Source organism: Penicillium hordei (genome assembly GCF_028827395.1).
Source record: "Penicillium hordei strain IBT 12815 chromosome Unknown utg000002l_segment0_segment0, whole genome shotgun sequence".
Lineage (NCBI taxonomy): Eukaryota > Fungi > Ascomycota > Eurotiomycetes > Eurotiales > Aspergillaceae > Penicillium > Penicillium hordei.
The window spans coordinates 4,952,892-4,967,099 of record NW_026623143.1 but is presented as its reverse complement, the minus strand read 5'-3'; the positions used below and the strand labels follow the sequence as shown (position 1 = coordinate 4,967,099).

General features: G+C 51.0%; 5 protein-coding genes across 5 annotated transcripts; 2 read left to right on the top strand and 3 right to left on the bottom strand.

The window, feature by feature from the left end:
- Nucleotides 1-278: 278 nt before the first annotated feature.
- Nucleotides 279-3,152, bottom strand: N7537_005206 (ATP-binding protein; the record flags this gene model as incomplete). The annotated part of the gene is made up of 3 exons (XM_056896263.1): nucleotides 279-437; nucleotides 517-2,438; nucleotides 2,501-3,152. 3 exons carry the CDS (start codon nucleotides 3,150-3,152, stop codon nucleotides 279-281), a joined length of 2,733 nt encoding a protein of 910 aa, XP_056756011.1.
- Nucleotides 3,153-4,154: 1,002 nt separating this feature from the next.
- On the top strand, nucleotides 4,155-6,628 carry N7537_005205 (uncharacterized protein; the record flags this gene model as incomplete). The annotated part of the gene is made up of 4 exons (XM_056896262.1): nucleotides 4,155-4,265; nucleotides 4,439-4,696; nucleotides 4,749-6,332; nucleotides 6,440-6,628. The coding sequence occupies 4 exons, from the start codon at nucleotides 4,155-4,157 to the stop codon at nucleotides 6,626-6,628; spliced, it is 2,142 nt and encodes a 713-aa protein (XP_056756010.1).
- Nucleotides 6,629-7,117: 489 nt separating this feature from the next.
- N7537_005204 (uncharacterized protein) lies at nucleotides 7,118-9,637 on the bottom strand (the record flags this gene model as incomplete). Its single annotated transcript, XM_056896261.1, has 1 exon — nucleotides 7,118-9,637. One exon carries the CDS (start codon nucleotides 9,635-9,637, stop codon nucleotides 7,118-7,120), a length of 2,520 nt encoding a protein of 839 aa, XP_056756009.1.
- A 621-nt stretch (nucleotides 9,638-10,258) lies between these two features.
- On the top strand, nucleotides 10,259-10,531 carry N7537_005203 (uncharacterized protein; the record flags this gene model as incomplete). The annotated part of the gene is made up of 1 exon (XM_056896260.1): nucleotides 10,259-10,531. One exon carries the CDS (start codon nucleotides 10,259-10,261, stop codon nucleotides 10,529-10,531), a length of 273 nt encoding a protein of 90 aa, XP_056756008.1.
- A 193-nt stretch (nucleotides 10,532-10,724) lies between these two features.
- On the bottom strand, nucleotides 10,725-13,847 carry N7537_005202 (putative vacuolar morphogenesis protein AvaB; the record flags this gene model as incomplete). The annotated part of the gene is made up of 5 exons (XM_056896259.1): nucleotides 10,725-10,782; nucleotides 10,840-11,274; nucleotides 11,325-11,433; nucleotides 11,484-12,302; nucleotides 12,350-13,847. The coding sequence occupies 5 exons, from the start codon at nucleotides 13,845-13,847 to the stop codon at nucleotides 10,725-10,727; spliced, it is 2,919 nt and encodes a 972-aa protein (XP_056756007.1).
- Nucleotides 13,848-14,208: the final 361 nt, after the last annotated feature.

Sequence of the window (14,208 nt, the reverse complement as noted above, 5' to 3'; positions counted from 1 at the left end):
CTCAACTTGTAGCTTGACCCAATTTTCGAGCTAAATCATGTATTGAAACTAGCCAAACTCATTTCGCTCCATGTCCGCAATGCAAAAAAAAAGTAAAAAGGAAAAGCAAGACATCGCAACTAAATAACCTGTACCTGAGATGAACCGAAAACAGCAAGCAAGCACGCAAAAACCAAAATAGAACGAAAACCAAAAAGGGAGTGGAATACCAGACCTGCGCCGATATCCATAGTAAGCACCCGAGTTCCCCGAGATGATTGGAAATAATCAAGAATAAATCAAGTATAGCTCCGCATGGCATCTAAATATCCCGTTCCACCGCGCAGGTCTTGATCGAACGTCTCGGCCACCTCTAGCACGCTCTTGATATGCTCCATGGAGAGGGGTGCGTTCTCATTGACAGCCAAGGCTTGTGCGGTGCGGACGGAGTTTTTGATCTGATAGTAAATCGGTTAGTCTGTGGATCAGAAGGGGTGTGTAGTGTGGGACGGGAAAAAAGACTCTCAGTAAACATACCTGTCGCCCGTTCAGCGTGTGCCTGGAGAGCATATCATAATCCTCTTCAGAGAAAGAAGCAATATGCACACCCTCAATAGCGCGCACGCGCTCTAAGAACATCTTCCAAATACTCCTCTTCGCCTTGGAAGTCAGATCGCCATAGCGCAAGGCAACATGGATACGCGACTGGAAGGCATCGTCGAAGGTCTCAACTCGGTTGGTAGTCAAGAACAGAATGCCCTGGAAGTACTCCAGCAGACGGAGGAAGATGCTGACAAGGGCATTGCGGTGGATATCGTGGATAGTTCGCTTCTCAAGGAAAACATCTGCCTCATCGAGGAGGAGCACCGCGCCCCAAGAGTGCGCAATATCCAGGATCTTGTTCAGCTCAGCCTCCAGGGTGCGTGAGTCAGTACCCAGTTCGCCAGCGCTGACCATATATAGCGGGCGACGGAGTAGCTCGGCGATGCCCTCTGCCGTCAGGGTCTTACCCGTACCGGGTGGACCATGCAGCACGGCAACAAGACCTTTACCTTTGCCCTGGATGACATCGTCGATGTTCTGGGCGGCGTGGAAGGTATGCGACTCGACGAGGGCCTTGACGATGGACTTTTGGTTCGACGGGAGGACAAGCGAGCCAAAGGCTTCCTTATCCCACTCGATATCGCTGATACCGGAGATAGTGAACTCAAGCCAGAGCTTCTCGCTGAAGGCAAATCCGAGAACGACAGGAGAAGCAACGAGCAGCTCCTCCTCGGTGAACTCGCGCTCCTTAGTATCAGCAGCGGCACCTTCAATGCGGTCCATCTTCTCCTTCTGGATCTCAGCGCCGTTCTCATCGACTTCGACCTCCACGACGCGTGGGCATCCATCTGTATCCTCAACGACCTTGTACATCGTCCGTGGGGTATCGGAGGCACCGCCATGCTCGGAGTCCGAGTCCGACCCGCCACAGCAGCAGCCATCGCTATCATCACCCTCGTCACCGCTGATCCCAAGATCTTCGGGATCGATCAGATCCGGATCCTTGGGGCGGACAGTTGAGATGGGATAGTTGGGATTGATGCGACGGTGGATAGCCGGGTCGATCATGACGCGGCCATTGATATTGACCTTGATGATGAGGGAGCGCTTTTTCTTGTAGAAAGCCATACCTTTGTGGAAGCGGTAGTTCATACCACGGAGGGAGACGAAGCGCTTGCCACGTTCGACAAGACGGGCACGCAGACCCTCGGCGTCACGGTGGTACTTTAGCGGGTAGCAGGCGAGACTGGTGATTTTGCGAGCGCCCTTGAAGGCGTCGACTTCAGCGGACATAGTGCCGAAGCCGTAATCCTTTCCGTCGTACTCGAGGTAGCGGCCATCCACACTGTACCACTGGCCCTTCATGAAGGAGGACTCCTTGACGGCGTACTCAATCTTGAAAGCACGTGGTTCATCAGTGCTGCCGTAGGTCGAGGTGTAAGCGATGGTGTTGGGCTTGTAGAGAGCCCACAACAGATCGAAGGTGATAGTGTTGGCCTCGAGCAGCGGGTAGAGAGTCTTCTTGATGTCTGCATAGTCGGTGTCAAGGTATTTGATGAGAACCTTCAGATGGGCAGCTTTGACGGCAGCAGCCTTTCTGGCTTTTTTCTTCTTCTCGCTGCGCGACTGCTTCTTCAGGTCCTTCATGTACTGCCTTGTTTCCTCCAGATACAGGAACAGCATGTTGGGATCGACGACGGCGGGCTCTTGCACGAGACTGACACCCTTGACACCATCCATGATCTTGGAGAGGGCATCGCGGAGAGGTTTGCTCTTGATATCGACGACAGTCTCGAGATACTTGTTCTCCCAGTTGAACTTGCGACGGATGTTGAAGATATACTGGTCCCATTCGTCGGCATCCGGGTCGTCTACGGTCTCAGTGAGCTTGTACTTATGAATGGTGGTATCCCATACTGTATAACTGGTCAGCGAAAGAAAATTCAAGGCATAAGATTGAAGAAGATGAGACACTCACATTGATCTACACGCTTATAGGCCACCTTGGAAGCGGGCTTCTTCTTCTTCGACCGCTTCTCGCGGCGAGTTTCGCCCACGGAATCGCTCGCGGCCAAATCATCCGAAGCCAATTCACGCAACTTCTTAGCTCTCTTTTTGCTAAGTTTGAGCTTTGTGACTAATTTCCGCAAGGCCTTATCATCTATTTCGTCATCGGAGTCCGTGGAAGACTCCGAATCTGACTCAGAGGGTGAGTCAGATTCCGAATCCGATGTCTCGGCCTTGCGCGACCGTTGCTTCTTCTTCTTGCGACGTTTCTTGTCCTTGAGTGCACGTCTCGCACGTGCCTTTCGTAGTCGATGTCGCTTGCGCTTCTCAGTATCGGAGTCGCTCTCTGTGGAATCGGATTCTTCCTCGGAGTCGACATCGCTGTCGGAATCCGAAGAAGAAGAATCAGAGGAGCTATCACTTTCATCTTTTTTCTTGTTCTTCTTTTTATGTTTTTTGCACAGTTTGGGGGCAGAGGCTGGGGTAGTTTCAGGTGCGGGGGCGACAGCAGCATCTTTGACTTCTTTGACTTCTTTGACTTCTGTAGACTGGGCAGAGCCATTCAGGTTCTCTGATGGAACAATTTCATCTTTGGCCTCGGCTGGGGTAGAAGTGGGGTCCATGATAGCTCAGGCGAGCTGAAGGTGCAAGCTGCAAGCTAGAGCCAAGCTGTACGCTATAAATAAACTGTAAGCCGTAAGCCGTAAGCCGTAAGCTGGGGGAAGTTGGAGAGAGTTGGAGATTACAGCAAAGGGGGAACCAGATTAAATAATAAAAAGAAAGGAAAAGAGAAGAGAAGAGAGAAAAGAGAAGAGAAATACAAAGAAGAAAGAGAATGGCACTGTGGGTGAGACGCATTTTATGTGAAAGGAGAGGCATCACGCAGGCAGGCTGCAGGCCTGAAGCCAATCAGTTGACCCCACGAATTGATGTGTTGGTCTGCCTATTGGAAATATACGGTGTACTTTTATGGCCGTTTTCTTTTTCTTTAGCCTATTAAGCGCCTTGGACTAAGCGATATTGATATTTTAGATAAAATATGGAAACGTTAGTATACCTGTGTACTGTGTACTGTGTACTATGTACTGTGTACCTGTGTTACTCTACAGTGTGTCAATATCGTATATCAATATCGTATGTCAATATAATATACTATATACTAGTATGCTATACTAGTATACTATAGTAGTATACTATACCAATGCATCCATTATATGGAAGTCGAGACCGAATAAGATCAAATATCATCCACCATAACCATAACCATAACCATAACCATAACCATAACCATAACCATAACCATAACCATATATCATATATTTGGTCACCCTGATATTCTGCTCTTCTGTTCATAGTTAGACATGAACAATTATAATCTTTAATTATCTACATCTAACCAATACGGCAATCATAAGGTAACAACTGTTTATATAGTATAGAAGGGAGTAAAAGTATCAATATATCAACACCCTAAAGTAGGTGAACGTACGACTAATCGCTTATATCGACAGAGTAGTGCTTACCTCGTCAAATATGTAAATTATATCCTACTTAGGTAGGCACATAAATGACCGGTTCTCACAGAATGATCTTCCCTTCGTCGCATCCCCTTCAACATTGACAAGATGGAACACGACAGAACAGTTAGGGATCTGTTCCCTGCCCTGGCTGTGCAATTAGAACGAGAAACAAGCGAAACTCCATCCATTGAATCTGATGATTCTGCCGTTGCGTTTGTACACGAGAGCCCTACACCACGGGCCAGCACACTACCCTAGGGCTCTGATGCTCCCATGTTTGATATTGATCCATCGACTACCACTCAGCACACTTCTGTAGGTTTTGATCCTCCCAGTCTTTTAGTTCAATTACCAACCTCTCTTCTTGCAAGTTTCATCCCCCCCCTCAGCTAACCACCGACGTCCACGACTCTGACGGTGAACCTACTTCGCCGGTGCCTCCTGTGCCTCTTCCACCTTTGCTTCCGTCCAATTCGGAGAACAAAGCTTCCACCCCCCCTGCTTCTTCTCCAGAGTCTCCTCGACAGGACACCCCGGACCGTTGGACAACTACCCAAGTTCCGAGCACTCCTGTTAGGTCGACTCGAGTTCGATTTACTCCACTTGGAAGGAATTCTGAGGAGTACCTCCCTACAGCGAGCCACACTGTTTCTTCTCGTGATAACTCCCCGTTCTTCTATCCTAATTCACAATTGCCAGTGCACTAATACAGGTTCTACCAATGAAGATGAACACGATACGGACGTGACTCCCATTGCCACTTCTAGAATAAAACCTCTCGTCAACGAACCTCGTGAGGATTCCACCTCAGAGTCGGATACCACTTCAGACTCTACGAATGCAAATGAATCCCCCAAGGACGTGACTCCCATTGCCGCTCCTAGGATAAAACTCTTTTTCAAACCGAAGTCTCGTCAGTCCACCCGGGACTCTATTCCCTCAACTGTTCCATCCGACCCCGGTAGCAGCGAACATCTTTCGTCCCCTACCAAACCCGGCAGTCAATCGTCCAATATGGTTCCTCCTAAGCCTAGTGCTGAAAGCACCTCTCATGAGTCTTCTTCTGACTACGAGACATCGACTAGTATCGATGCTACTTCGGAGCTCCCCGCTACCAGTGAGTCTCCTAAGCCCAATTCAAGCTCTGACGAAGCTCCGTCCCGGGATGCTGGCTACCTGTCTCCTTTGGATTTCGTCCCTTCTACTCCACCGGGCCCTGCAATAAACCCTTCACTCGATCCATCCATGGATCCTTCAATGGACCCTTATATGGATCCTTATCAGTCAAGTGATTCAGCAGTTATGCCAGGGATCACCCCGTTCGAAGACCCAAATGTCCTCCCATCCACATTCATGTACCCCGAGGAGACTCTTGACTACAGCATCTTGCCCATTGACCCCATGGGGGTGTACACCCCGGAGCAGTATGCACGCATCCTGGCGTCTGAGCAGGAGGTCCTGCGTGAAATGGCTGACCCCCATACCGATACTCCAATGTATGTGTATGGCCGGAGAGTAGAGCCACATTACACTACAGTTGCCGATCTGGACCGTATCTTTGCTGAGATGGAAGCCGCTTCTGCTGGCATAGATATTCTACAGCCTGAATATTGGGCTGCTATCGGCCGCGATCTGCCCGGTCCATCTCAACCAGGTGCACTGGTGTCTGATCAACCCGCCCATGCTCAATCGGCATCTGAGACTTTGCCGTCAGTGGAGGAAGCAGAAGCAGGCTCAGCCAGAAAGCGTGCCCGACACAGTTCACCGACAGCAAAGAGCTCGACCCCAGAGCTATCAACCACAATTTCAGCCAGAACTTCAATCTCGAACCAACGCCGCAGCACCTCATCTAAGACCAAGACCATGAGTTCTCCGCCTGCATCAATACCAACACGCCGTCATTCCAAGAACGAAGTCGCGACACCATCCGCACCGGCCTCAGCACCATCTCGACGCCGCTCCAAAACCAAGGCAAAGACCGAGATCGCTACTCCAGAGGTCCCGGTGACCGTCTCCCCACGCCGTCTGCGCAGCTCGGATGTCATGCCGAGCTCCAGCACAAAGAAGAACCCCAAGGGTAATGCAACCCCAGAGTCATGGGAGACAGCACCTACCGCAGACAAGATGATGTCACAGATGAAAGAGTCGTCGATGTCGTGGACGGACGTCACCACAGCATGGAATGAGAATCGAGATAAATCGGACAGCGAGATGACATGGCGAGCACTGAGCAAGCGATGGGGACGAATCAAGGATAGAATTGGTCCCTGGCCCGGTTTTGACGTATGTATTCATTTGACTCTTTGACCTCCCCAATCTCAGATGCCCTTTGGGGTTCTGTTTGGGGATGGATACTTATTTTATTGATCCGAGTAGCTAACTTTGAATAGGAAGTTCTTCTGGATACTTTGGGAGCGTTCGATCCGAAGCTGGATGACGATGACTTTGCGCAGATTGCTGAGGAAGTTTCCAGTGGGCTTGGCTGGGATGTTTCCAGCGCGGCTTGCCGTGTTCGATACGTAGCCCTCAAGGAGTCTGGCAAGATCAATGTGAAGGCGAAAGGGAGGGCACGGAAGTAATCCGTTTGTCCTTGAATGTTTGAGTTATTTGAGATGAATGGCGAGGTGAGACGTCATTCCCTTCTACTGGATATGGATATGGATATGCATATCGATGATTTTACCCAGTGGCTAGTTGGCCGGGCCCTGGATGCCATATGCGACAACTGACTGTTGGATTTACTGTTGGATATGACTTCATATTTAAGTCAAAAGGACAAAAAAGAAAGAAAAAAAAGGTAAAACACCAAAACGGCCAAAAAAAAAGTTCGCTTAAATACAAATCAAACCCAAAAAAAGAAATTGTAAGATTTACACCATTTCCTGCAGTGAAGAGTAGAATGACCGTAGATGAAATTGCTGGACAATGCTCGGCAATGCCCGAGACAGGATATCAATTCCTTTCGAGATAAATACAAACGCCCCTTTATTGCCAAAGTACCCGCCCGCCGTCATACAATCATAACGAGTAGCTAGAAGAAAACACACAAATCTAGAAAACACACAAATCTAGAGAACACTCAATTCTCGTCGACTACCACTACGCACACTCATACCGGGCCCTGGAACATTGGAACTCCATTCCGACGAGGACGAGTCACCCCTGCCCCGCGACCCACCTGTACTAGTACTAGCACCGATGCTGATACCAGCTGTAGTGAGGGAATCTGCATCATCGATAACAGGAGGACCACCGACCATCACAGGCCGGATCTTGGCGCCGACAAAACCACGACGGTCACGGCCCGTGCGGCCGCGGCCGAGCCAGTTGTGTTTGAGAGCTTTGCTAAGAACCTCAACTCGCTCCTGAGCAGGGTCGTCTGTTTGCACGCTAGCTAGGACGCTGATGCATTGCAGCATGCGGCCGACGGTCTCTGTGATGATGTGGGAGGAGTCGGCGGAGCTACCGCGGTGGATGATGGTGGGCCCGGGCCGTTTGTTAGAGATTGGGGGCGATGCGATAGACTGAAAGAAGAGGGGATCTGCATTGGAAGATGTGTTCGAGGTAGCACGGCTGCGAGAGTCACTACTTTTGGGACGTGGGTGGTTGGCTAGGGCGCTAATACCGTCGGAGGAATAACTGTCCGCGACGGTGCTGAGAAGCGTGGATGATTGCGAGTTGTAGCTACCGAAGCCGGCATCGAGCGAGGCTGCAGTGCCAGGACGGCCTCCAGTGCCGGTACTCTTGGCTGTGACGCTGAGCGTTGGGAATCCGGAGTTGATGGAGTCAAGGCTGAGCCGGGAGAAGGTGGCTTTGAGAGCATCGTAGCGGTTCAGGATCATGCAGTCACGGAAGGCTATCAACACTAGGCTCCGTACATCGAGTGTCCCACCAACAGGCAGTGCGCCCCAGAACTCACGGGCTTCTCGGCTAGTCATCAAGGATCCACAACCCTTGAACTCGAGATCCAAGGGGAGAAACACAGCCTGGATGAAGGGCAGAATCGTGCCAAACACCAGCAGCCACACTTGAACCAGATGCGGGACCAGCTTTTCATCTGGTAGGCCAATGAGCGAACTGTGATTCAAAGTCGCAAATCCAGTCTGTAGAAGTTCTTGCAAGTCCATCACAATAGACGTAGGAGCCCTCTTAACGACACAACGCTGCAAATGAACGAGCACCAGCTTGTTGAGATCTTCAATGGCAATGCGCACGTCTTCACCATCGAAGATGACCAGCAGCTTCGCCTTAAGGAAGTCCCACGCATCCTCCGGGGTCATGTTATTCAGCCCAAACCCTTGCAAGGTCTCCCGTAGAATAGAGTCGGGGAATGTCCCCGAACTACCAACTGAAGACGGGCCTGGGAAGCCACCGGGTGGCGTGGGTCCGCCAGCATTATTGGCCAGCCATTCCATCTGCTCCGACTCAGCGAGCGCCTTCTCCTCCTTTTTCTTCTCACGTAGTGCTCGACCGCCATGCAGGAGATCCAACCCACTGACCGACTTGCCAAACGTCGCGCCAGGAGCCGGAGACGCAGGTGTAAATGAGTATAAAGATTGTGGAGCATTGGGGTCTGCCGGACGAGAATTACTCGAAGCCGAGGATAGAGGCAGGTTGAAGTGGTCTTCGACACGATCTTTTAATTTGAGTTTCTGTCTCGACAGGAAATGATGCTTGTGCTTGTCTTTGTCCTTGTCCTTTTCCTTTTCTGGGAGTGGCGGACGATCTGCGGGGACGACTGTGCTCACAGAGGCATTGGACAGATTGTACATCGACGAGTTGTTCGAGGATAGGTCGGCCAAGTTTGTAGTAGAGCCGCTGACCATGCGCGATAACCCACTGATCTTGCTCGGGGAGGGAAGACCACGGTCTTTGCCCAGATCTTTATGACTGCTGATTCCGATGTGTTTTGGCTTTGAGAAGAGCTTCTTCTTCTTCTGTTTCTCGGGCTGTTGTTCTACCGGTGGAGCACCGGCTCGCGGGAAGACCACATTCGCAGCTGTCGTGGCCACGTTCCCTGACGGCGGTGGTTGTGGGGAGGGTTGATTGAGACGCAATGGAGGAGGCATGAGAGGAGGTGAGCCGCTTCCACTGCGTCTGGGACGAGAACCATCCTCTATCGGGGTTGTAGCATTTTGTTGCTTTTTTGTCTGCTGCATTGCTGCCTGGGCGGCAATTCGGGATGCTGACACGGTAGGGACCTGGTCGGAGGAGGCGGTCGGCAGGGAAGGCTCAAAGAAACCCTGCGAGTGATGCCGTGATCGATGCCGGGGTAGCTCGACTGAAGGACCCCGGCCGGAGGGCCTTCGGGCTGTTGGGTTCGGCATAGGGTGATGAGGTGAAGTCGCCGAGCGTGGTTGTTGTGGGAAGTAACCCCCAGGGGGTAGTTGAGTATTGATCGGAGTGATAGGAGCGGCGGAAACGGTGGTCACATTAGAAGAGGCGTCACTACCGGAGGATCCGGGGCGAACCAATTCGTCTTCATCGGAGTCGTCTTCCTCTTCGTCATCAGACGGAGGTCGGGGGTATCGAGGGGCAGGAGGTACTTGACGCCCAGGTGAGTTGGGGGATCGGAAAGTGGGATTCATAACGAACAATCCATGCCCTCTCTCACTGTCTCTTTTAGGCGAGTTATCTTTCGAGGGTTTTTCCCTTACAACGTTACAAAAGCCACATCTGGGCAGTTTGCCGATCCCTTCCTCTACCTACCTCTATCTGGCAGAATCTCAGATCGACGAAAGATGCGGAGACTTGGCTAAGCTTTGATATGGCCTGAACTCAGGAGTTTATAGCTTTGCAATTTATATTTGTAGGTTCATTTTACTGCTTGACGTCGTCCTTTGCGCCTGTATTGGTCTATGTTGTATCTAACAGATTTCCTCTTTTCCATATTTCCACCAGTTACTAGTGTTCTATCCAGGCCGCATACAGACTAGGTATTACTGCCTTACTAGAACCCAACAGAGATTAGCCTCGGCAATGCTACCGTATGATCGTCAAAGTACCATCAAGTAATATATAATTTTGGTATTCAGCCGTACCTGGGTCCTGGAGTCCTCTGGGGAACAAATGCCAAGTCCCGAGGTCGGCTGAGGCTTAGATCAGCGGAGAGGCGGTAAGAAAGGCGGTAGCATAGCTGGGGACATTATTCTCTGCCAACTCCCCCTCCTCCGCCAATAATTTCCACAACTTCCCTGTTCCATTTCAAAATGGCCTCCAATACGAGCTTGAATGCAGTCTACACCGCCCCTCAGTCCACCGAGACGTTTGAGCATGTGATCTCAACTACAACCGGCACACTAGCGGACAAGCAAGCCCACCTATCAGCGCTGCAGTCGCTCGTACCCAAGCTGCAGGACCAGATCAACGTCTTCCTTACGGAGCGAATGGAAGAGGATAAGAAGGCGCAGGGCCAGATCTCAGCACAGGAAGCTAAAGAGGAGGAAAATTACGGAGAGGAGGTGGTTGAGGACGATGCATGATCGCATGACCAGGATGTATCTTGAAATGGGCAGATGCTATGGGTATCAAAGTCGCTGGGATAGCCTCCGTCGACATAAACAAACCAAATGAAAAGAGAAATTCGAGCCGGAAAAAAAAAGAAAAACCCAAGGACATGAAGAAGAACAAGCACAAGACCGACGCCCTCGCGAATGCACGAGAGCAAGCACAACACTACCCAGCTCGAACACTGGCTTTGCGATTGGCACACCCCAAGTGAACCACGGTATCACTGGAAACAAGTCAGCAATTAACAGACCAAAAAAACAAATGACCGAAAACAACTTACTCGGGGAAAACATTGATCACACTCCCACCCAAACGCTTATGGCAGACGCCACAAATCCGCTCCTCGGTGACAGTGACGTGGCGAGCCCGCGTGCCTCCACCACGAATGCCCTCACCAAGAGCGAGCTGGGCTTGGATCTGCATATCCCGTGCCTTGCGCAGGTTTGCTACGATGCGCGCTTCATTGAAAACCGAGTTTGCAGCGCGCATGCGGCCCTTGAAATAGAATTCAAGTTTCTCCACAGCCTGTGTGTCCGGTATGAGTTTCAATGCGGCGTCGGCTGGGAGGCGTGAGCCATGTTTGGCTAGCAGGTCAATCGCGGGGTCGTTTTGGGGCTCATAGCCGTGGGGTGGGGAGAGATAGAGGGAAAGGAGAGTGAGATAGATGGAATTTTCTTCTTCAGCCTTTTCGGCGAGGTGGATCTGGTTGCAGTATCTTTTTGGTGTTAGCAATTGTTGCTCTTGGAGAAATGATATATCACTCACTCTTCCGCTTTCTCGTGGTCTTCAAGTTTGAAGACGTAGATCTCGAGCGCCTGTCGATGCTGACCCATCTTGCTAAATAGGATAGCTCGAGCTTCGTAGAAGTTGGGATCTGGGATACGTCAGTGATGGCTGGTTTCATAGGAGTAGCGCGTCACATACCCTCTCGATCGAGCCGATCTAACATCTTCGCTGGCGAGTATTGCTCGCTCTCTTTCAACATAGTCAAGAACTTCTCCTTCCATTCTCCTTGCTCGTTGTTGGATGTGAGTTGATCTAAGTATAAGATAAGCAGCTGCTGGTGTATGTCCGGTGTCATGTCGTTCCATTCATTGATGACATGCTCGAGGTATTGAATGGCCAGCGCGGTGTCTATTTTTTCAAGGAATGCGAGAACTCGTGGACGGGGCAATGTCTCAGCATTTTCAGTGTCGGTCAAGAATATCTCCATGCCCAACTCGCGATTGACACGAAGCGGCCATTCTCCAAACTCGAGAACCAGGTCAATTTGGTCTGGCGGTAGATTTTGAAGGTACGCGACTGTGCGTGTCGGACCGCTCAGAGGACCGTTATCTGTCTGTCCAAAGCGCTGGAGCAATTCAAGTGCTTGGCGATGCAATTTCTTGCCGTAAAGAAAATCGATTAGGTCATTATATCTACCAGTCTCCTCGAGTCTCTCCATGACTACTTCTGGGTCACAGAAGTTGGCAATGCGGAAGAGGGATCCAGCTAGTGATGGCGTCGCGAACATGTGTGCACGGAACAAAGTGGTGTCAACCAACCGTGCCTTGGCACAAATTTGTGTGGCGAACTCGCCGGGAGAGGGGAAATCCAGCAGCTTAAGAACCGAGTCACTTGCCTCATCTGTAGCTTCGACTGGTACAGCAGCTTTGAGAGATCCATCGGGGTTGAGGAAACGCTGGAAGCGTCGGCGAACATCTGCCAGGTATCCTTGTAGCTCGCGGACAGCAATTCGAAGACCTATAACCGGTTAGCATGGATTCAAAAGTATTGTGAGCTTGACGTACCTTTGTCGTCTCCGCGGGTACTGCTAGCCTCGCTTCCTTCATCAGGCTTTCGCACAGATGATATAATAGAGGCTGCGTGTGTGGATGTCTGTCCAACAGCAACATCATCGGACGACCCATCACTCTGGGACCCGTTCGCCTTTCCATTCAGAGCTTCAGGATCCGGAACCGTAGAAAGATCGCCTGCAATCAAGCGAGGGTATAGGCGAATGACGCTCTCAGGGGGTGCAGAAACCTCAGTAAAAAGATCCAAGGATTCCCGGTATTTGTTCAAGGCGAACAAGCTCTGCGCTTTTTCAAGTCTTGTCGCACGTAATCGACCAGGCTTATCCCGTAAAAGGGCGTCCTCCAGCATGCCGAGTAAGCTAATGGCCTCATCGAGATAACCACCATCAACCAAAGCATCAATCTGGGTATCATAGCTCAGAGCTTCCATGCGCCAGATGGTGCGGTCACTCGCAACAAGGAACCCTTTACCGGCATGGGCGAGGCTGATATTCGGCTGCGGAATGTGCAAGATACTAGCCGACGGCAATGGAATAGACTGCAGTAGCGACAAGGTCTCCGGGTTCCGTACTTCCAACACACCCTTCGACGAGTCGTGCAAAGCCAACAAAAACGGGTACGAGTATCCAAGCTCTACCGGGGCATGGCTCCAAGGCACCTGCTTCCGACCGAGAGGCTGGCCATCGACATCGATAAAATTGGTGTTTATGTCCTTGGCCAGAAGAATCTGGCCTTCACGCAGTCTCGTCACAAGCGGCCGCGGCACCATGCCTCCCATACCAATATAGCTCATGCTCGCGGCACCAACGCCCGTGAACCGGCCCGATTCCTCAATGCTACCCGGCCCAGCCAGGTCCGTGAACTGTCCACTTTCAATATTAACCATGACAAAGCTCGAGTTCAGCCCAACCACTAGCCGTGTAGCTGCAACCCAGGTGAGAGTCTTGACCCCACTGACCAAGCTCAGCTCAGCGGTATCCCGTTCCAGCTCCATGTCCCGCCACGCCCACATAAGAATCTTCCGCTTGACAGCAACTGCCAGGCGGGAAACAATAGCAGGCACATTTGTATCGGCATCATTAACAACATTCGATGTAATGGCAAAGACAGAAGCACTCTTCGTTTGAGCTAGCTGCTCAACAAGCTCGTAGGATTGCGCATCGTGGAGCGAGACATAGCCGCCAGAAAGAGAAACCAGCACATTAGCCTCCTTAATCAAGGCGAGCTGCTCAATCTTGTATCGGGAGAATTTCTCCAATTCGCGGAGGAGCTCGGTCTTGCCGTCGTCGGTAACACGGTAGATGCGGAGGTTGCCATTGTTAAGGCCAGCGAGGAGGCGGTCACCGTAGGCTAGGACCGAGTCGATGCGGGACTTGTCGCGCGGCTTGAGCTCCACGAGCGGCCGCGCGGTAAATGCTGACAACATGGGCGTGCTGTCTTCAATTCCTTCCGCTGGAGGTTCGAGGGGCGCTGCTACTGGAGCTCTCCGCATGACGTCCGGAGCTGAGTCAGTTCTGAGTCAGCAAATCTGTGAGCCTCGGGGATCTTAGTTTCTCTTGTCGGTTGTTGACACAAATTTTCGCTACTTGAAATAAGACGTAGCTTGCTCGTTCAAAGCGGGTTATAACTGAGAAAGAACATATCAGGTATCTAACCATCCATGGATGTCATTCTGTGTCAGAATGAACTTCAACTTTCCAATGAGGCATTAGTATTATGATAGACCGGCGAGGAACATGACTTGAAAGAATAGATTTAAAGTATGTAACGTATAAACAAAGAAAACCCATGTTTTTTGGTATCTGAATATCTCATGCAGTCCGAATTCCCATCACATCCAGGTGACGCCACGC